Genomic DNA, 22,435 nt, shown 5'->3' on the forward strand with positions numbered 1-22,435 from the left:
CTATGAAGTCAGATTGATGCAGTTCTTTCATGATTTTGACATGACACACTTCTAACATGCATTCCAACAGCTCATTCTGAATAATTTTAGAGGTGCCTTTAAATACAGTACTGCTCTCCATGTGTTCCTTCACAGCACTGTCAATGCTACCGACTAAGTCAGCAAGACCACGAAATATTCCCGGATTTTCGGAACTTTCTGTTTCATCGTGGCCGCGCAATGCCAGTTCAAAAACAACACAGAATTTTATGCAATCTATAATTCTAGATAAAATATATCTATTTCTTTCTACTTGTTGATTATGCTTCTCTATGGATTCCTGGTATGCGTGACTAAGCCTAACTGCAATGTTTACTCTGCCTAGGGCACTGAGATCGACGGCATTATTAAAGTGCTTCTTACTCTGTGAATGTTTCTTAGCATATTCATACAAGTGTCCAAGATCCTTCATGCCACCCTTCGACCAGGAATCAGTACTCCCAAACAGTAAGCAAGGGAAACAAAATAAAGCATTTCGAATTTCACTTCCACACAACCATTCATATCGTTCATATACTTCTCTTTTAAATTGTGTATTATAAGAACGAGATTTACTACCCTTAGCTTGTTGAACAGTGGTTAAGTACGGCGTGGGTCTACCTAAATTCTTAACTTCAACCCTCTCCTCTAACGTTCTAGAAGAGAACGGTTTCTTTAATAAAGAATCAACGGAATTCGTGTCAAATATTCGCACGTTGAGCAGCTCTCACTAATGCTTTTACACAGATTTAATATTTCACATTACACATTCACTAATTTACCAGATTGTTCTGTAACAATCACTAATTACAATAACGAAATCACACTGTTTCCCAACACCTGATTATCTGCTGTACTAACACTACTAACCGCGCTACTCTTTAAAGAGCACGCCAGAGTACGGTTCTCACATGTGGCAGCAGTTGGCTGGGGATTAAAGACGTGAGGGGAAACGCAGTGTTAAAACAACATTCTCCACATGCTCAGTTTTAGTTAGCATGTAGTTAGTTACTAGCTATGTGTGCAGAATGCGCTAATGTGCAGCCGAAAACAACATCACAGTGTATAAAATGCAAACTTGCAGGCCGGCTTTGCTGGCCCACTATATCGTTTACAAAAGAATGAGGGCCATTTAAACTGAAGTACAGTTTTCGAAAACGAAAGTAATTTTATGATTGAATTATTTAGCAGATTTTAGAAGCGTGCTACAGCACGGTAGCATGTATTGAGGAACCGCCGCTGAGTATACCATTATCAACAAATCTTGATGTACAAAATAGGTCACTCTCTGGATGGAATAGTGAGTTTTCCCAAGACCACAGCGACTGAGGAAAACAATAGCACATCAAGTACACTGCCTAATCATGTGGTAAAAATTCAGACTGGCTTGGAAGAAACCCAACGTGAGTTGTAACATTTAGTTTCTGAAATGAAAATTGTGTTAATTTTTTATGCAATTATCATTTTATTCTTTAAAATTATTACAACTGCAACTCTAATACCTGTAGTTTTATGTCTATCTAATTTCACCATGCAATTTTCATCAAGTTAGAAAAAATATAACTTTTTATTTATTTGCAGATCCCAACATAGACAGCATCAGGCTTTCTTCAATAGTCTGTGTTGGCGGATACGTGCTAAAGAAACTATAAGCTGATGTGAAGTGCAATTATGCAGAAATATAATTGCTACATCTTCCTGCAGTTCAGTTCTTATGGATGTAATATACAAGTGTGATGTTAGTGGAAACAATTTATATTATACCACACTTTCTTTTGTACATGTGTTAGCTATTACTTCAGAATTTGTTGAGAATGCTGTGAGTACTTGCCCTCGTATGGTGTGAGGAAACAATATCAATCGTATTTAATACTAGAGCTAAATAAAATTCTTACATGTGAACACTGTGAATTGCAATATCATTCAACAATTCTAGCAAGCGGTGTATGTAAATACTTTTTGCCTACAGTGTTAAAACTTGTGGCATTTGTTCAAACTGAGACGTTTGAAAGACCAAATATATAAACTCAAAACCTCTTCATCGCAAGGTGTTACGTTTATAGCAGCAGAATGCGAGGAGGAATAGTTGGTGATCAGCGCCACAGCAGAGAAAAAGGAAACTACGTACTACAACATACAGAGGTATGTATTGCCAAGGCTGGAAATATTCTGTCCTGGGTCCGTCTCAAAGAGTGAAGAACTATTCACTCTCTAACGTTACTCTACAAATATTCTTCCGAACTCAACACTAGCTACAGACCGTTTATTTAGTCCTGACACCTCAGCGACTCGAAAGAGGAGAAGTAATAGGAGTAGTGGGGAGAGCTCCGGAGTAGAGATAATTGCAAGGGGTCGAATGCAATACAGCTTAACTGTACTATAGACATACTGCTCTACTGCACGTATGTCATTCTATCGCTCCGAAGGCAAGAAAAGTGACTAATCCAAACATCCCTTGGCGTAACTAAATGGACTCGCCTGACACAGGCTCACATCTCCGGCGACTGTCAGGACTAAATAATCGTACTGTACTTAGTTTTTCGTTTTCAACATTTGTCCTTAGCATGAAATAGATACTCGTTCACAACACCATATCATACTCTCCATTCCTAAACAAAAAAACATTCTTCTACTCTTCACCTTTCACTGTCTCTGCAGCTCATCTCTGGAACTCTCTGCGACAGCATGTCAGAGATGGTCGGACATTATCTAGTTTCAGACATAAATCAAAATTGTACTTTTTGAATTCACATTCCCTTCTATTACTAGTTCTTTTCTCTGCGATATTTTTCTAAAAATTAAATTTTATTTATTCTTCTTCCTTGTTTTATTTATTTATTTATTTATTTTTGTTCTCTTGATCACTAGATGAATTCATTATCATAGCCTTTATTGCATTACAATTGTTGTATTCTTCCTTATGTTTTCCTGTTAACTATTTGTACAGAGTTGTTTTTATTATATTCCAATCTTTAGATCTGTATTTTACTTTCTTTTTTCTATTATTGTATTATTTTCATATTGTTTAGTGTTGATTTTGTTATGCTACTACTTCTTGCAATATGTTAGTATTCTCTTCTTTAACATTTTGTTAAATTTTACTGCTTGTTATTTTTATTATAAACAAATCAGCGTCACTTTAATTGGAAACATACATTCTCACCGAACCTTCCAATATTTTACAAAAATACATAGGCCTATTATTTGTCACATTTCTAATGAAAATAAAGTTGCAATTTATACTTTGTTTTTTGCACTAACATTCGAGAGATATATGTAAATACAATAACTTTCGTAAGTATCCAAATCGTAGAATGAAAGTTCATATTCTGAATTACTGATAATCACAAAATTAAGAATTTATTTTGAATAATGCATAGTAAGTTTTCAATTGGTACATGTAAATAAATTAATATGCATTTGTATTACTGTTGTTGTTTAGTAAACTGTACGAAGACAGGTCTGAACCTCACAAGTGGTACCAAGAAGGAACCAATTATGACATAACTACGGCAGGAGATAATGGGGTAGGGTGGCCAGATCATATCCCCCTCCATTGCATACATCACTGATTAGTTATATATTACACTAATCAGACTTCAGATGCATACAAACAATTGTTCTTCCTCTGACGTATCAATGCCCAGTATTTTTTATTTACACAAATCATCATTTCAAGTGATGTAAATGTTAACATATATTTACATTAGCCGTCCTCGGAGGTGTAGCTGTTACCAAGATTCGTGGCCGAGGTGGTGGATTTTAAAAGGTGACACAATCGTAATAACTTCTTCTAGAAGGAAAGAAAACGCGAAGGATGTATAATAGTAGCTCGTAAACGAACCCTGTCATTTTCCACTCTCACAGAAATTTGAAAGTTGCTTAACGACTGATACCAGAAGCCTCAATTCACATGAGCTTCTCCCACTCTTCACCTCTCAATGTATCCATTTATAATACAAATTCCTTTAGTGGTTGCCTCAGACTTAACAATATTATGTTTCTCACACTTAACAATATTGTGGTTATGTCAAAAGTTTTCCATCCTATAATAATGAGATGCTGTTTACTAAGGTTCGTGACTATCTGGCTTGTCTTGGTGAGAGGTGTCTTTCTTGTGACTTTGGGCAAAAATTTGCAAAGAAAATAGATGTAATTTTGCTCATAAAGTTCACTTCCCCGAACCGTAGTGTCTATGGCATTGTGGGTAGCTTATTTCAAAGCTTGGAATACAGAGCCACTTGGTAATGTCCATAAATTATGTGCGTATTATTTTATATTCGTTACTTGAATGCCTATGAAATGATGCTACAAAAAAATCCAAATATAGAAATCGCACAAAAGAAATTGGCAGAATTAGAATGTACCAGTTATAACCTATATTTTAATAAGGTTATGATACAAGGTATTATATAATATTTATGTACTTATGAATGTGCAACAGATTTTGTTTAAGGACATATTCAATTTATACAACTTGATGTTCTCTAGCAGTCAACATGAACGGAAGTACTGAAACATTAGTGTCGCCATAAATCACATAATTAAATCTCTGTATCTTCTATACCTCTATTCCAATTTGTTGTAACGGACCATTCATCACTCTTCTCCTAAGATCAACCTTCCATGCAATGTCTTTATAATATTGTAGAAGATAACTTATTCTATCGACCACTAACTTTTAAATCCTAGTCATAACATCAAAAAATCCCCTCCCGATGCAGTAAGAATCTGAAACTTTCGCTTGTAGAGTATATTGTCTCGCTACACACCCGATGCAGAGAAGTTGCCGGCACATCAGGCGTTTAGACTAATATTTCTTCGTCCAGATTTATGTTAAAATATTGTGTGAAAGAAGAGATCTTTGACCATCTCTGTGCTGTATGGTTAGCATGCTGGTCTCTTACGCAGAGAATCCGGGTTGAATTTCCTGGTTGAGGCTTTTCAGAGTTCTCCCTCAATCGTAAGGGAAATGCCATGATATTCAGGCCACAACATCCCTGAATATCACTGGTTTCATTATTCACCAAAATCATATTCATAACAAATCAATAATACATCTACAGACGCCATCTAGTTCACAACAATAGAACCAGCCTCAACAATAGTACACAGGCCCACAGATTTCATCCAAAAGATTAACTCGCGATTTGATCAGAGATGCTAAAGCGAGTAAAAATAACAGCAGAAAAAAAGACATCTTTAATCCAATTCACTGATTTATTTCTATTATATCACTTTTACCATTGAAAATATTAACTACTGTTTCATTGTTTTAGTAAAGGTCCTATATAACATTAATTGATATGGGATCCCACGATTTATCGCTATTTTCCACAATATATAGGGGGTGTCAAAAATGTATACACTCTTTCAATGACTACAAAGTTAAGAATTATGATACAGAAAAGTTACAAAATTAAAAATAATATGAACCAATGTAGAAACCAATCATTTATTGAAAGTGTTCAAATTGTTGGCCATTGTTGTTCAGGCACAGCTGATAACGCTGACCGATGGAATCCAAAACGTTCCTAATCATTTCGATTGGTATTTGGGCATACTCTCTTTCAAAGGCTGCTCTCAACTCATTGATTGTAGCTGGTTTTGTGCTATAAACATTATGCTTGACATGTTCCCACAGAAAAAAAATCCATCAGAGTCAAATCCGGTAAGTGAGGGGAGTACTCGGTACTACCTCTTCGTCTTATCCATCTGTTCTAAAGGCCCTCACGTCGCGTGGAAGTGGGGAGGTGCCCCATCCTGCTGGAAGTACCATTCTTCATTCCTAAATATCTCTTCGATCCATGGCATGACGGATTCCTTTAGCAAGTTGAGGTAAATTGCACCTGTCACGGTACCATAAAAAAGAAAGGTCCAATTAAACCAATGCTCACAAACCACACCACACTGTAACTCCTTGTAAGTTCACATGGTAATCCAATGCCACATGAGGATTGTTTGCTGCCCAGTAGGTGCAATTGTGACAATTAATTGAGCCATTTAACTTAAACATGGCCTCATCACTCCAAATAATCTTGTATGGAAATTGATGGTTCTACTCACATTTTGCTTGGTACCACTCACAAAATTCAATTCTCTGGTCATGCTCATCTTCATTGAGAGCATGGACTAATCTAGGAATGTAACGTTTCCATTGAGCACGCTTCAAAACGTGATGGACACTCGATTTTGAAAGCCCTGTCTCATGAGCTGCCTGCCGAACAGATTTTCTAAGAGATTGCTGAAACCTTTCAATGACTTCTTTCTCTGTGGGGCTGGTGGATGTTTGTCGTCTTCCGGAATTGTTCTTATGGATATTCTGAACAGTTCCTTCATCTTCAAACCTATCTCGCAAATGAGCAATTGTGAGTTGCGTTCGCGAATCTTGTTGAAACTCCATTATAAACCGTCTATGCACTTCACTTATGTTCTGAGTCTTCCAGTAGCACTTCAGAATTAATTTTCTTTCCTCAAAGTTCAGTCTGACTTCAGCCATTATTTTAAGCGGTCACACTTGAAAAATGTAAAAAAGTGAGTTAATTATGTGTTATTAAAGAGTGTATACATTTTTGGTACCCTCTGTATTATGATCAACTATATCATCACAACCTTGTTATAATTTATAACAGTGAAATAAATTGGTCAATTAAATCCTCGTCTGTTCAGTCAATTGTGTGATGGTTTAAATACAATCTGAGCATGATCCCATCTTCCTGGTTACATCATCAGCGTCTAATGCTACCAAGGTTGCCAGACTAAGGAAACGTAACCATCGTAACAACTTACGAAAGTTATCGTAGTTCAGCATACAATTGAAGGACTCCATACAAAAAGGGTATGGCTTCACTTTTTGGTCAAATTAATATTTTGCTTGTTTCATACGATAAAAAACATGCCCGATATTTTAGTTCAAGAACGGTGTGACTCCGAGCATTTGGTAGCAAGTTACAGTGGAACTGGAGCTGAGCTCCCAATCGTTTCGTTGAAAAAAAGTTGGTGGCTCCTGGAGCTATAGATTATATACAGGGGGTAGAAAATGGCGAACACTGACATCACAAGGCATGACATCATTTAAATGCAAATCGTTCTAACATAGGAACCATGGGTCTATCTTGAAATGTTAATGGGTCAAATGCAAAAATTTGAAGTAAATCAACCATTTATGCAATATTTACAACCTTAATCCTTATTGTCATAGAACACATACTATGCAGTACGATCATAATAGCCCTTATAAATATACTCTAAAAACGAGATTTATTATTTGTTAATAATTTGTTATTTGTTTTTGGAACATGCTTTGATAATGCTTGTAATGTGTGTTGCCTATAGAAACGACGTCATCATCGAGAACACGCTCTAACTTTAGCGACACTAGCGCTGTGTAAACATGAACAAACGTGTTTTTAGTGGCTCATATTAAATCGTCATATCAATTACCAGGTTATATAGCGTCGATGGGTTTGATGATAGTGGGATGGAATTTGACGAGACGAGGGCAATAGAATGTTCGTTGAGAGACCGGAGGGAAAAAGACCTTTGGGGAGGCCAAGACGTAGATGGGAGGATAATATTAAAATGGATTTGAGGGAGGTAGGGACTGGATTAATCTTGCTCAGGATAGGGACCAATGGCAGGCTTATGTGAGGGCGGCAATGAACCTCCGGGTTCCTTAAAAGCCATTTGTAAGTAAGTAAGTATGAGGGCGAGGATTCTCTGTAGATTACCTTACATTTGTCTTACGGTTGAGGAAAATCTCGCTAAAAACCTAACCAGGTATTCAATTCAATTCAGTTTATTAAGCCATTAAACATAGTGATAGGCGAGCCAAAGCGCAAATCGAACCAGCAACCGAGCGCAACTCCGGATCGGCTAAGTTTATTAGTGCAGGTAGTGAAAAATGCAAAGAGGAGAAACTTGTTGGAAATAGTTTCTGAATCTAATATGCTTGAATATTCAAAGAAGAATGCACCATTGTGGCTGTACATTAGTATGACACACCTGCCAGTACCAATGCTGCATTATTAGTGACTTTTCGGCTAGTTCTACCGGATTTTAGATACTGTATGTATTAAACGGAGGAAAATAGTTGACATGCAGAGTTTAGCTGTTATTTAACTTCTCACAGTGTAAAGAAGCATTTCTTTACATTGACAGCATAAGAATTAAGACGAATTTCATTCTTGCCTGGTGGTTTTCCCTGAACGTGTATTGGTACCAGTAACACTGCTAATCATCGTCATAATTTCGTAAATTATGCGATATGCTACGTACCTAAACTCCGGTAAAACTAGCGGAAAATCCACTAATTTCGAAACATTTGGACTGTCGGGTATGTTGTACTAGTGCACAGCCTTAACAGTGTATTCTATGTTGAAAATTCGAGGACATTAGACTGGACTAACAAGTTTTCCTTCTTTCCATTTTTCACTATCTGCACTAAAAATGGCGTTTGTCCATGTCGCGTGACATTTGAATCATCCCGTATTGCTGAATAAATCCATGTATCTACTCTACTTTTTCTCCCAATATAATTTACTTGAAAACACCTTGAAGGGGGAGGGTGAACACCTAAATCTACGCCACAGTGAACTATTACGCCAGTCCCTGGCGAGGCGCATTTTCACCAGCACCAGTTGACTATGCTAAGGTTAGCTGCATATAGACATACTGGTTTCATGTCCGCAGTTCAGCCGGCCTTATCTATATGTCAGTGATCAGAGAAGTGTTATGAATATGATAACGGCATAGAGGGCGGCCAGAAAAATATTAATGCCTAACACGGGGAAATGGAAGAATATCGAGAAGAACCCTAATTGCGACCTTGCCCGCCTCAAGTGTCACTATGAATTTTTGAATGAAAAACCTCAAATTACCGAGACTCAAACCAAGACCGCCTGCACGACAGACTGAGGGTCTATATTACGCAGCCATCGCAGGTTTTTACAGGTGTTGGCAAAGAAGGAGGGTATGGTACCTCGTGCTCCCACCATCAGACGTATTACATCAATGTGGGACAGGCTATATTTATCTTTATAGAACGGGATTGTTGGTTCATAGATCCGTTTCTTTTCACTGTCCACCTCATGCGGTTGATCTGCATGTGTCTCAAATCTGATGGTGGGATCGAGAATGTATGCAGAGTTGTTCTTAATGGCAATGATATCAATTCGCCGAACACTTCCTTGTGTGGCTAGTCCCTGCACCTCTTGATGGACTGTAAACCCTACTTCCTTCAGTGCCTCGGCCAGCATAGAATGGACAGCATGGTGACGGATGTTGCGAAGGGACTCACTATAGGGGCAGAAGCCAAGGATATGGGGAAGAGTTTCAATCTCGCTGAGACAGCGCCTACAGCGGGTACCATCCCTACTTCTACCTGGTACAGCTTGGACCGGAGCAACATAGCCTACCATTTTAAGGGCTCTATCCATTCCGAGAGGGTTAGACCTTTGTGATTTCTTATCCAGCTGTTCGCTGGGGGGAACTCTTTGTTAAGAATCACTCCTTTACCCTTTTGTTGCAATGTACACCAATTTTCAAATTCTTTGTTTAGTCAAACTATATATTTTTAGTAATGCAATTGCAATTATTGTAGTAATAAACATCCATTCGATTTATCTAATACCGAATTAACCTATTTGTATTGCATTAATATTTGAAAACGTTCTGATTTCTACAGAAGTTTCTAATTTATATTTTCTATCAGTACGGTATGTTAATTACCATACTGAGAGGATAAAAAGAATTACCATATGAATGACAAAATGTAGTAAGTTAAAAAAACGGTGAAATTTAAATTGTCTACTTTCACTTGTTGCAGAGAAAATGGGGACACATGCAAAGAAATGTAATTTTTTTTAAAAAGCAAATACACACATGAACGTGGGAAGAACTACGTTTCCTTAACTGCACAGTCGCAACATTAAGGTTCACCTCCTATTACGAAAACGCATCCAACATAGTATAGAATGAAGTTTCAGTTAGAAAATTAATAAAAAGAAGAAGAAAAAGATCTATAAGCCAAAGAGTTTTGAAATTAATATTCTCAGAAAAAATAGAGATTTGTGATTTTTATACAGATAAAAATGTACGTTAATCAATTTCTTCAGAAAACTTAAAAAAAATACGATTTAAATATAACAAATGAAAACGACAATATTTAAATTCTCTTGCGCCAGTTGACTACATTTAAAATCAGATCAAAAGTTCTCAACCTAAGCAGTGTTAATTTTCTTATCTACAGCTTCTACTCATTGACGCTAGTTCCATTTTTTCATTCTCTATGGAATTCGCGTTCATTGCTCCATGCATAACAATGCCTTGTTCGACAATGCAAATGACATATTTGACCGTCATTATGAGTTTCGATTTCAGTTAAAGCAAGCAAAAATAGCGCCTTATGGAGAGTACATGCATTGAGGAGCTCGGTTCGATTCCCATGGAACAGCTAGGATAAACTTCTTCCCACTGAGGTAAGCCTTCTAAGTTATATTACGAATTATTCTTGAAAATTACAACAATAAGTAGGGAGTAAAAACATTTATCAACGTTTTGTGGCCTCAATGGCGATTCTAACATTAAATGTCTATTTTAGGGGGCTGATAATTTAGCTACGATTGGACAGGCATATTAGTTTGCAATTCTGTGAATCGTAAAATGTGTTTAAATAGTATTTTAAATTTAGAGAATACTGTAAATGTGTACAAAGTCACGGAAATACGAATCAATGAAAACATGAAACATCACCTATGTCAACAGAACAATTAAGTACTAGATTTCACATAATTACGTGTATTATTTATTAAATACTATTTTCATTAAACATAGGGAAGTTAGAGGTAGAATATATTCTTGTCTACAAAGTCTGACTATGTTTCTATGAGAAAAACTGCTCATTTAGGAATGGTGCATTTAGACAAAATTAATAACTCCTCTTCTATATAATATATTTTTATGAAACTTTGTACAACAATTAGCCTACAGGTAGCATACAGATCTAACCAGAGTTTGTACACAAAACATATGTTACTTGAAATTATTCCTATACAAATCTAATAACAATCTCTCATGTAGGAGAGAAGTTAATTTTGTGTAAATGTACCTCCTATAAATGGGTAGTTCCTCTTATGGAATCGTAAATATAGTTTGTACACAAAAAATATATGCTAGATGTAACTTTCATACAACGATTAATAAAAAACTGTCAGATAGGAGAGAAGTTCTAAATTTTGTCTAAAATTAGCCCTTAGTTCCTCTTACACAACCATAATCAGAGTTTGTACACGAAAAATATGTGCTACTGATAAGGTCTGTACAAAGTTTCATAACAATCACTTAAAATGCAGAGAAGTTATTCATTTGGTCCAGCTAGGTTTGCGTTTTTGCACACTGTGGGTCAATGGTCGTCAGCACTCGCTGAAATGGGTAACGTGTATGCAGTGCAACGTAATATGCCCCTTTGTGCAGCAGGAAGAGAGAAAGAGAGCATATCTGTGAGCAGGCACAGATGCACCATAGTGCAGTCCCTTATCCGCGAATAAGAGACACTAGACCGAGGGTGCACTATGCTGATGACCGCTGCTCTAGGTTATCCTAATGGTTAAGAAAATGGAGTGCCACGAAATGGCGTTTCCGTCAAATGTGAGCTCTGTTGAACATATTTTCACTCAGGAACACCAAGACCCAAGGGGCTTTCATAGCACAATCAAAATTACCCCATGCCTACCTGTGTGCCTCCCACTCCACATGATTATAAAAATTGAGTTAAAACTTTTTTTTTCAAAATTCTACCAATCATGTAATTATAATTTAAAAAAATTATGTTCAGTTCACGATTTTTCGTTCTTATTGTTTCACAAATTTTCTTATCGCTGCATAAAATAATAATTTTCAAGTGCTAGTTTGGTTAATCTTTATAGAAGTTTAACTTCGTCTTGTTCTTTTTTCGCAACTAGGTATTGCACAAACTGAATATTAAATAATGGTATTTATGAATTAAAAAATGATGTTCTAGCAATCTTATTATTATTGTAGACAGAACATCATGTTTATCCTTTAGTAATAATGTTAATTTTACATATCGAGTATTTCAATGACATGATTTTAATCTTAATTCATCCTTACTCTCTTAATTACAAACGGCTTTTAAGGAACGCGCAGGTTCATTGCCGTCCTCACATAAGCCCGCCAACAGTCCCTATCCTGTGCAAGACTTTGCTGTTATTGTGCCAGAGAATCAGTCCCATTCTGAGGCTTTTTGTATGGATTCGTAAGAAGCTGTTTGTTTACGTTGATGGGTTGTTAGCCCTTCGTCCAACCCCCAATCTGGAGGACCACCCCTTATCGGCTGTCCACGACAATATATTCACAGCTACCCTCCATATCTGGAGGCCGTCTCCTCTATCCGCAACCTGAGGACGCGCCATGCAGTGGTGATAGGGACCCGCAATACATGGCTTAAATCATCTTTTAAGATGCGAAAAAGAGAGTGGTGTGCAGACAGCAATGGGAAGCTACCGCATTTTTACATCCCAAGAAGATATGATTAAAAAAATGGTATGATGCGTCTTTCCCTGGTAAAAGATTCTGGACATAAACTATCCCCCCAATCGGATGTCCGGGAGGAGGATACTGGGGAAGGACATATCATGGCCCAAGCCAATGTACAGGAAGAAAGAAGATCGACGGACGCAGCCACACAGACAGGAGAATCCAACATTTCTGAAGGTACACTAATGGTTTACATCAATAGCTGTAGTAATATTTCAAAGTAGGGAAGAAGTAACTAAATACAATACATATTTTGAAAATAAATTACCTACTCATCTGTCTTTTAAACTGCAGAATGATTCTCCCTTTTATTTGTCAAAGTCATCTAAGACGACATCGTAAAATCGAAGTTGTTGTGACAGTTCCTTAATAAAGAGTTTTCAGTTTCAAAACTGCCGACTCTGATATTCGTTCTTGGCCTATGGAGTTTCTCACAAATGCCTTTTCCCTCTTTAGAATAGAGACGAAGTGGTGGTAGGAGTTGTTAGTGTAAGTTCACAAACACAGAGTTGGCTGCCTCTAGTTAATCTTCCTTACTAAATTTCAGCAACTCACTCTCGCACCCAAAGGTAATAGAATATATTGGATCTTGAAACTTTTAACTTGCTATGCTGTAAAAACAGTAAAACGTGACTGATCAGGTTTTACCCCTATGCTATTCATATGATATTATGACATGAAACGATATATATATGATACTATAATGATATGATATATGTTACGATTCTTCCAGTTCACTTTTTCTCTTTGACTGTCCTATCTATAGGTTGACTTGCCCTTGTTCTCTTTTATACCCCGTTTTCTCCACGTATTGCCCTTTTTCTGTTTGTATTCAGGCTGTTCTCCTTGTATTCAACAAGTTTCCTTTGCTTTGAACTTATTTCCCTTGTACTCCTGGATTTTAAAATGTTAAATTAGAACATAGTAATGCAAACAAAGTAAAATATTAGAGGAAAGCGTACTTCAAAAGTTGCAATTTAGTTATGATGTTCAATGTTATATTAATTTTGCTTTACTTAACAGATTTGATGCCGACCAAGAGCCCGATTGTCATCCGGACGGCTCTAGAGAAGGCGATCACCAACTACTGCAGTACCAGTACCAACTTAGATGAAGACGATAGAGGCTCTTCATCTGGACTGGCATGGTAGGGAAAATCATGACAGAAGCAGCCACTCAGACCAGCTGCCAGAACTTTTACGTGGAGCCTGTAGTTATTGTGCTGACGCAGGCATCCACACAAACAATGGAATCTAGCATTTCTAAAGGTACAGTAATTGTTTACGTCAGTAATATTTCAAAGTATGTAAGCAGTAACTAAATACAACCCATAGAGAACAAATGCTTGGGGTTGTATCTGTATTCGAAGTAACCGTTACTAATTGCTTCATTCTCTTGATTGATTTTCAGATTTTACTTTTATGATTCAGTTATTGTTAATAGTTTGATGACGTACATGTTGTCATGCTACTGTCTGTCCGAGTGGTTATGTTGCAGGGAAATCACATGACATTTATTTACTTAAGGTGGCCCTTCTCTTTAAATTATTTTAAACAGTTGTATAAGACTACGCAAACTTCCAATTCATATTTGCAGAGAAGAGCCTAACTCTTTATCCACTAGCCCAGCAGTCCTCAGCGCAGAGCACCCTGGGGCTTGCATCTCTTACCTGCAGAAAACACAGTGCATCATGGTGCACTCGTAGCTGCTAGCGGGTATGCTCTCTACCTCTTCCTGCTGCACGACGGTGCACACAGGACGGCACCGCGTACCCTTTGCACATTTCAGCCAGTGCTGACGACCACTGCACTAGCCCTTACAGAGAATGTGGGGCAAAGCGGGATGCGACATAACCATTTGGCGGAGCAGTACCTATTTATCCTCTATTTATCCTATGCATTACGAAGATTTCAACTCAGAATTACACTGCCTTTTAGGTGGACTTGGAACAATTGATAAGAAGCTGGCTAAGCCAATGATGGTGTACGCTGCTACGCAGACCTCGAGCAGCGATCATTTGGCGGAATCCGACAGCCGACAAGCCGAGTGGGAGGAGCCTATCAGTGAGAAGGAGCCGTCGAGAAGGTATAGTAACTGTTTACATTCCGGGGCCTGTTTCTCAAAAATACTGCTTCGGTAGTTCACCAGTTACTAGTTACCAGAGTATATTTCACTAGCTCGAATAAATTCTGTTTCTCAAACTATTTTATCAATCTAGTAAATTATGACAATTCTGCAGTAGTAACATCGCACCTCCACTAGAAGAGTGTTACATCTCAAAATATCTTACTTTCGGGAAATGGAGATTGAAATTTAGTCAGTTTTGGGTGCTGGTGACTACTGTGGACAATGATTTGTAACTTTCTCACAACATGGGAGTTCAATCATAACAATAATTGACTTTTTTGAAGGAATTGCGATTTTAAACATTTTTTAAAATATAATTTCACACAATGTAACCATATGCGAGAAAGGCTTTCTTCGCATTTTCATCAGGTGTAACGCTAATACCATTAATAATATTTTCAAATAATTAGGGTATTTTAAATTTATGTTATTGAAAATATGTATTTGTTTACAATAATTGATGGAATTACTGAAGGGAATAATAATGGAAAACAAACTTTTTGTATGAATTTTGAGTTATTTTCTCAGAAAAAGGAAGTGTGTGTAGGTACATTGGTAGATCTATTATACTTATTTATCATCAAAAATGGAATTTATCACAGTTATACATTAGAATTATTTATAATAAAAGTAATTGATTCCACTAATTATTACATTATATTATTTTATCATCAACTTAATGCCATTATTCATGTTCATAGTCTCTGAGGTACCATGGTAAATTTATTATTTGTCTTTTTTCTCATACAGTTCGATAAAAATTATATAAATAGGCCTACTGTTGTTTATCCATGAGAAATTGACATAAATGAAGAAAATAAAACAAACACTGAAACACATATTATTTCAGTCTAAGTGATACAGCATTACAAAGAGGCGTAAAAACTATAATAAACCTGTGGACTGCTTTCACAGCTCAAAAAAGAATTAAACCTTTCTTTCGAACAGAAATGAAATCGAACCATTGATATTGAGTAGCTTTTGGAAATATTCTACAGGGGTGATCTTCCTTGCCGAGAGCGACTCCGAATAGCTCTTAATCTAGGAATTCTAAAGAAGAAAAATTATTCAATATGTCTTTCAAAATATAGTTATCAACAAATGGGAGATAAGAGTCATATTCGAAAGGCAATGGTTCCCAATATTTTTTGCGACAAACTTCAGGGTCCTCATTATTGTTTTCATCATTCATTTAGCATATAGGCTTATGGCCTAAGTTTTTGCTATTCTGATTGTTGGTGGTTTCATTGAGGATCATTTCACTAACTGCTTACCTCTTTCCATTATATGAAAATGTGAGTTTAGAGTAATTAATTAATATGAAATATGACTTTAGAGTAGGTATTTAATTAATGTAAAAGTAAAATAAAAATATAATTATAGCATTCCAAAATTATAAAATTGCATTTTCAGGAGCTTTCTATCACCAGTATCGTACATGGGATTAAGCCTAAAAAATATTTACTTTAGAAAGTAAAATGAAGAGGCAAACGGTTATGATATTGCTTATGTGTAATTAAAAATGTCACATCATAAGCTGTTACAACTAAAAAATGTACATCCTATATAAGTGATGACAGTTTCATGTTTATTTATAACCAAATTTAAGAAGACTACAATGAAAACAAAGTGAGATTCAGTTACTCGAAGACTGTTACATCTCAACATGTAACACTGCTTTTAAAAAATCAGTGCAAGATGAATAGACTTTTACAGTGGAAGACAGTTGTATCTCTTCATGTAACAGTCACCTGGGATAAGGAATACAAAAAAGCAACTTATACAAAACCGAAGACCATTGTAACTCTACATGTAACACTATTAACCACCTCACAACCATAAAAAACTAGCAAAGCACTCAGTTATTCCGAAATGTAACACTAGTCGAGCTTCCATCAATTCCCCAATACAAAACCGAAGAGCGTTACATGCGCCTTCTAGCACCTATTTGACAAACTAGATTTACAACGTTAATTCAGGTGGTAGAATACGTTTTTCTGCATACGAAAATGGTGTTATCTCAAAATCGACAATTTCATAGATGTAACACTCTTCTAGTGGGGGGTGCGACATGATCTCTTTCACTACAGTCTATACAAAACTATAGAGGATTCCGCTTTAAGAAAATAGCATTGAAGATATGGAGGCTATTCCAACAACTGTTTATAAGTATTTTTCTTGAGAGCTGGGAATTAATTAGTTTCATTTAATTTTTAGAACATAATTTAATTGAGAACTAGATCGATTTCGTATGCTAAAACTGTGTTACACCTCTAAAATTATCATATATTTAATTTACGAATAACGGAGTAACAGCTAAATCGATAGTATAGTCTTCCGCTCTCTTGCCGAAGATCTCCGCTGAAAAACTTAACAGAGAATTAGGGGTGATACAGTTAAGGCTAAGATTTCATACTGTTAAAACACTTAGCACAACAATGTCTGCACTTCTTTTAAGAAGTACACAAAGTTTAATTGTCAGAAAAACAACAAAGGCATTAGATATGTAACTTAGGTTATTGTTTGATTGTAGTCAAGTGTGAAGTCAATAATGGAAAAAGTGTGCTGTACATAATACTGAAGTTGTATTATAAGTACTTCTTAACATTTTTAATAATGGAAAAGTGTGTTGTACATAATCTTAATTTTGGGTTATAAGCTCTCCGTAACATTTAATAACGGAAAACGTGTGCTGCACATAATCTTAAATTTGTATTATAAGCACTTCTTAACATTTAAATAACGGTAAAAGTGTGTTGCACATAATCTTAAGTTTGTACTATAAGCACTTCTTAACCCAATAAAATAACAGTTTATTATTATTATTATTATTATTATTATTATTATTATTATTGTTGTTTATTATTATTATTATTATTATTATTATTATTACTATTATTACTATTATTACTATTATTACTATTATTATTATTATTAAAACACTTATACTACAAGCAGAAACATGAGCTGCTGTCAAGAAGTCAAAAGGAGAATAGCAATGGCAAAGGAAGCTTCTAATAGAAAAAGGACCTCTGAAGAAGAAACTAAGGAAGAGATTAGTGAAGTGCTCTGTGTGGAGCAGAAACATGGACATTATGACGAAGTGAAGAGAAGCGAATAGAAGCATTTGAAATGTGGATATGGAGAAGGATGGAGAGTGTGAAATGGATAGAGTAAGAAACGAAGCTGTGTTGGAAAAAGTGGATGAAGAAAGAATGATGCTGAAACTGATCAGAAAGAAGAAAAGTAATTGGCTGGGTCACTGGTTGAGAAGAAAGTGCCTTCCGAAGGATGCACTGGAAGGAATGGTGAACGGGAGACGGTGCAGAAGAAGATATCAGATGACAGACGACATTAAAATATATGGATCATATACGGAGGCAAAGAGGAAGGCAGAAAATAGAAAAGACTGGAGAAAGCTGGGTTTGCAGTGAAATACTTGTCCTTGGGCAGAACACTATGAATGAATTATTATTATTATTATTATTATTATTATTATTATTATTATTATTATTATTATTATTATTATTATTATTATTATTATTTGTAATTAGATAGATGGATGGATTTATTGAGTAATATTATACATACAGATGTTATATTATCGTAATTTTCTCTAAAATCCAGTGCACAGGTCTTCTGACCGTACATGCTTTGTACCCAAAACAAGTTATACTTTGTAGGTTTCATTCCCGTCACCTATGATTATATCCAACCACTCTCTAAAAGAACATACATATTAAAATGAAAATGGCACAACAAAACACATTATATAATATATCCTAACCTAAAACAGACATAAAAGTGTATAATTGGGTAGATATCATTATCCCTACCTCAGTTCGTATCACAACCTTCCACAGGTGCATTTCTAATCTGTCTCGCCTTCAAGAGAAACAATCCAGTCTTTTGTTCGTATTCTCTTTTCCCCATGAGGTTAAGACATGCAAGCAAACTTCTGTTCTCACTTAGCATCGAGGGTGTTAGATATTTTCTCCGTACTTGTTCCAATTCGATACACTGTAATAAAATATGTCTGCAGGAGACCTTTTCTCTGCAAAGGGGACAAAGGCGCTCTCTTTCTTCGTTGACAATTTTATTACCCTTCCATGTTCCCAATCTTAGCCACGTAAACCTGCTCTGCTGTCTTTGTTACAAGAATTTATGTAGTCACATCTCCCCCAGTTAAGCATGAGATCTTATTGTAAATGTAGTGAGGACGTTTCCGAACATTGGAGTTCAATCTCCTGCCTCTCTATATCAATTAATCGCATCTTCACATTACACCATATATTCCTTCTGTTATTATCACTTCTATCCCACACCCATCCCATTCCTATATGATGCAGCCCTTTTCCCCACCCCTCTCTTTGTTGAACTTCGTAGCAAATCGACCGTAGAAGCGACTGATCCCCGAATATAATTTTTAACCAGTATTTTATCACCCTAACTTTCATATGAATTACTTTCTTTTGAAGCCCAAACTCCTTTAGCACCCCGCAATTAGCTGTGCTCCTGCCAATTCCAAGTATTCATTTCAGGAAGTCCGTTTGTACTCTATTTAATTTTCCCGCATTTTCCCAACCCCAAATTTCCGCCCCATACAACACAGATGATCTGACCACAGCTCCATATACTAGCTCCAATGTTGCTGCAGGAATATCTGGCACTCTACTCATCAATTTCAATACCTCCGCACTCTTTACCCCGCACTTGTGTTTCCTTATGTCAATATGCTTAGTCCATCTCCCGTTCATTGATAAAGGAACCCTAAATATATGAAATGTTTCACATTTTCCAATGTGTCCCCGTCATAAGTCCATGTCTCATCCCTGCTATAAATAGATCCATTTTTAAAAGTAATTGTCTTGGTCTTGTCTGTATTAACAGTCATGTCCCATTGACTACAATAATTCTCCAGGCTATTTGTAATTACAGTAATGTTTTAGGTCCCTAAAACTGTATTTCAGTGCCTACTTTCGATCAATATGGAGCCTAGTTGAGGTGTCTAAAAGTTGGTTAATATCCGAAGTCTAGTTATAATGTACATAAAATATAATATATGGTTTTGCAGGCATCATACTTTTATACTTTTTTATACTTTTTTTATCATTTCAGCAGACTCAACATACCTATCTTGTGCAATAAATTTTGTTAGAACGGTGAATGTATTAGGAAGAGAGAGAGATAACATAGCTTAGAGATACTATACCTCACTCGTTCTACTAACGGAGCGTCTTGCGGCAACAGTGTACTAGCCAAGACTCATAAGACCAATGCTTTTTTCTTAAGGTGGAATGCTCTATAGAAAGGTATTGACAGTTCTCTCTCTCACACGCAGGAAGGGAACGACGTTGTGAAGTTGTGCGGTAGTGCAGTGTGACTGATTGCACTGCTGTCTTCTGTGTCGGAATCGAGCATCTCACAAACTCTAAATCTGTATCAGATTCTTTGCCTAGACAAATATAATAATAATAATAATAATAATAATAATAATAATAATAATATATTATTTTTATTTAAAAAGTAATAAAAGAGTGAATATGAATATGTTACAATATGCAAACGATATGCAGTATAAACCATAATAAATTCTGCATACTATAAATTTATTATTTGAAATTATAAAGGAAAGATACAGTTTTTAACTTCACGGACTGCCTTACATCACCTAATGGTGATGGAAAAGTGTCGAGCTACATAAATTTGAGTGTCATGATGTGGCGAACAGTATAGAAAATAGGGGGTGTGTTGTTTATCTCAGCCAGTTGTCTGAGATATTAGTATCAGTAATAATAACGCTAAATCAATTAGACCTATTTCATATTATACCGATGATTTAAATTGGACAAAAGACGATAGTGATCCTATTTGTGATGATCCTACAAGATGGATAATAAACTAATCCCTTCGCAATCATATAAAAAAATGGATGTTTTTCAGGAAACGAATTTAATGAAGGAAATCTTATATCACAAAAAATAATGACTTAAGCCCTTCTGCCCGACTACTGGAGATATGAAACCTAAATTCTTTATGATAGTGTGCAGAGAAGAAATGCTGCAGTGGAAGATTCCGCTTCTCGTAGTGAAATTTGCATCTTTTTGAACATAGTCGGTAATATAAATACACATGCCGCAGGAATACCTACGAAAACAATAGTCACGCCAGAACCAATATTTCTGTGACACAGTACCGAAGATTAAACTCTTCCGAACAAAACAGCTCGCTACCACGTGCTCGCTGTGAAGGAGTTGGCAACGCCAAACTGGCACCATGGATTCTGGTTGGTTGGTTTGAGCGGTTGCCATGTTGACGCTTTGAAGTAGCTGAAATGTCAATACCTTTCTAGTTTTGTATAGACTGTAGTCAGTTGATTGAGTTCTTTTGTTTATAGTCATTGGTAGGTATTGTTAATTGGGGTTAGAAGGCTAAGTTGTTTGTGTTTTAGTTTTGATTTCTCTTTTTGGCTGAATTGCCATCAATTGAAAGCAAATTAACCATACTCAATATGATTAACGAATCAAAGGATATTTTATTCGCTGCTTTTTCAAGTATATTAACAAAAAATGATAAAGTAAACGAATAGAAAAAAAATTGTAATGTGTGAGGCTCTGGACCTGATACCTCAGAACAAAGATTATGCATACATTAGGAACACTTACTGGCCCAACATTAAGAAAGCAAATTTGATAAGTACTAATTCCAGTTCATAGTTAGGGTTCGGCCACACGAGCTACATTTGTAGCAAGTTTTCTGCTACAAATGTAGCTGCCGTAATTGTCGCAAAATGGGTGGCCACACGGGTGCTACAATTACTGCTAGTTTCTGCATTAAATGTTGCTACGTGTGGCCACATGACATCCCACACGTAGCGACATTTGTAGCTAGTTCTTTTGCGTTTTGCAGCACTCAGCAGTAGTGTAGTGGAAGCTTTCTTCCGAGATGGATTATGAAGCCAAATTCGCTTTGCTGTGTGTTGTTAGTGTATATTATTACGGTGACACACAATTGTAATGCGCATGAGAAGAAAATTTATAGCAGTGCCATAAAGTTAACTTTTATTCCAGTGTCGATTTTACAACAGGCAATATTGTTCGTCAGTAACAATCGGAAGTACGGTGTGGGTGAAGGGTTTGCTGAAAGGCTGTATGAAGACCTAATTTCTCGTGGTTCTGTAGAAGGGTCATTGGGATTGTACAACAGATTAGACATGCTCTTCCCCTGTCAATACACGAATTTCTGAAGCATCTCCAAGTAAAAAGGAGTTTTAAACATGACCCAAAACACAACTCAAAGAGGCAATCTGTTTGTAACATATTTGAGAGATCTGTCTTGTAAAATAATTGTGTTTTTTTTTTTTTTTTTTTTTTTTTTTTACCAAATGAAGTCGCTGTGAAGGGTTTACTGGAACACTATTGTATAGATTTTATTATTGAAGGAAACCTTTGGTCGAAAATGAAAGAAAAAAAAATGTGTACTCTCAAAGAACGGTATTTTGAAACGAATATAGTAAACACAGTTCAACCATTCCAGGTTCCATACGGGACACTTTAGACAGCTACTTTGAAAATATAATTGTCTATAAAATTTATGTCTTTGGTAAAATATGCTCAGTGATACATGAATAATTTTGTTAAAGTGTGAAGGATCCTCTACCTGAAAACATAATAGTTTATTGAACTTTATTTTCTGAGAAATACCTAAATAAAATGGGGTTCTGTATGGGACATTT

At 36.1% G+C, this 22,435-nt stretch overlaps 1 protein-coding gene across 8 annotated transcripts in view; it reads left to right on the top strand.

Annotated features, from left to right (window-relative positions):
• The window catches only part of LOC138715424 (uncharacterized), a 131,677-nt gene that overhangs the window by 40,242 nt on the left and 69,000 nt on the right, over positions 1–22,435 (top strand). For 3 of the 8 annotated variants that reach the window (XR_011336315.1, XM_069848317.1, XM_069848316.1), the window contains one exon: positions 1,600–1,920. Coding sequence is in view for 2 of the 8 variants with exons in the window: in XM_069848317.1 (XP_069704418.1) it covers positions 1,600–1,675 (76 nt within the window). In the remaining 6 variants the exon portion in view is untranslated. Of the gene's footprint in view, positions 1–1,206; positions 1,422–1,599; positions 2,161–3,460; positions 8,368–13,596; positions 13,842–14,510; positions 14,659–22,435 lie in introns of those variants that run through there. The other 5 variants (XR_011336314.1, XR_011336311.1, XR_011336316.1 and 2 more) reach the window with 4 other exon arrangements.

The sequence above is a fragment of the Periplaneta americana genome, chromosome 15, assembly GCF_040183065.1.
Source record: "Periplaneta americana isolate PAMFEO1 chromosome 15, P.americana_PAMFEO1_priV1, whole genome shotgun sequence".
Lineage (NCBI taxonomy): Eukaryota > Metazoa > Arthropoda > Insecta > Blattodea > Blattidae > Periplaneta > Periplaneta americana.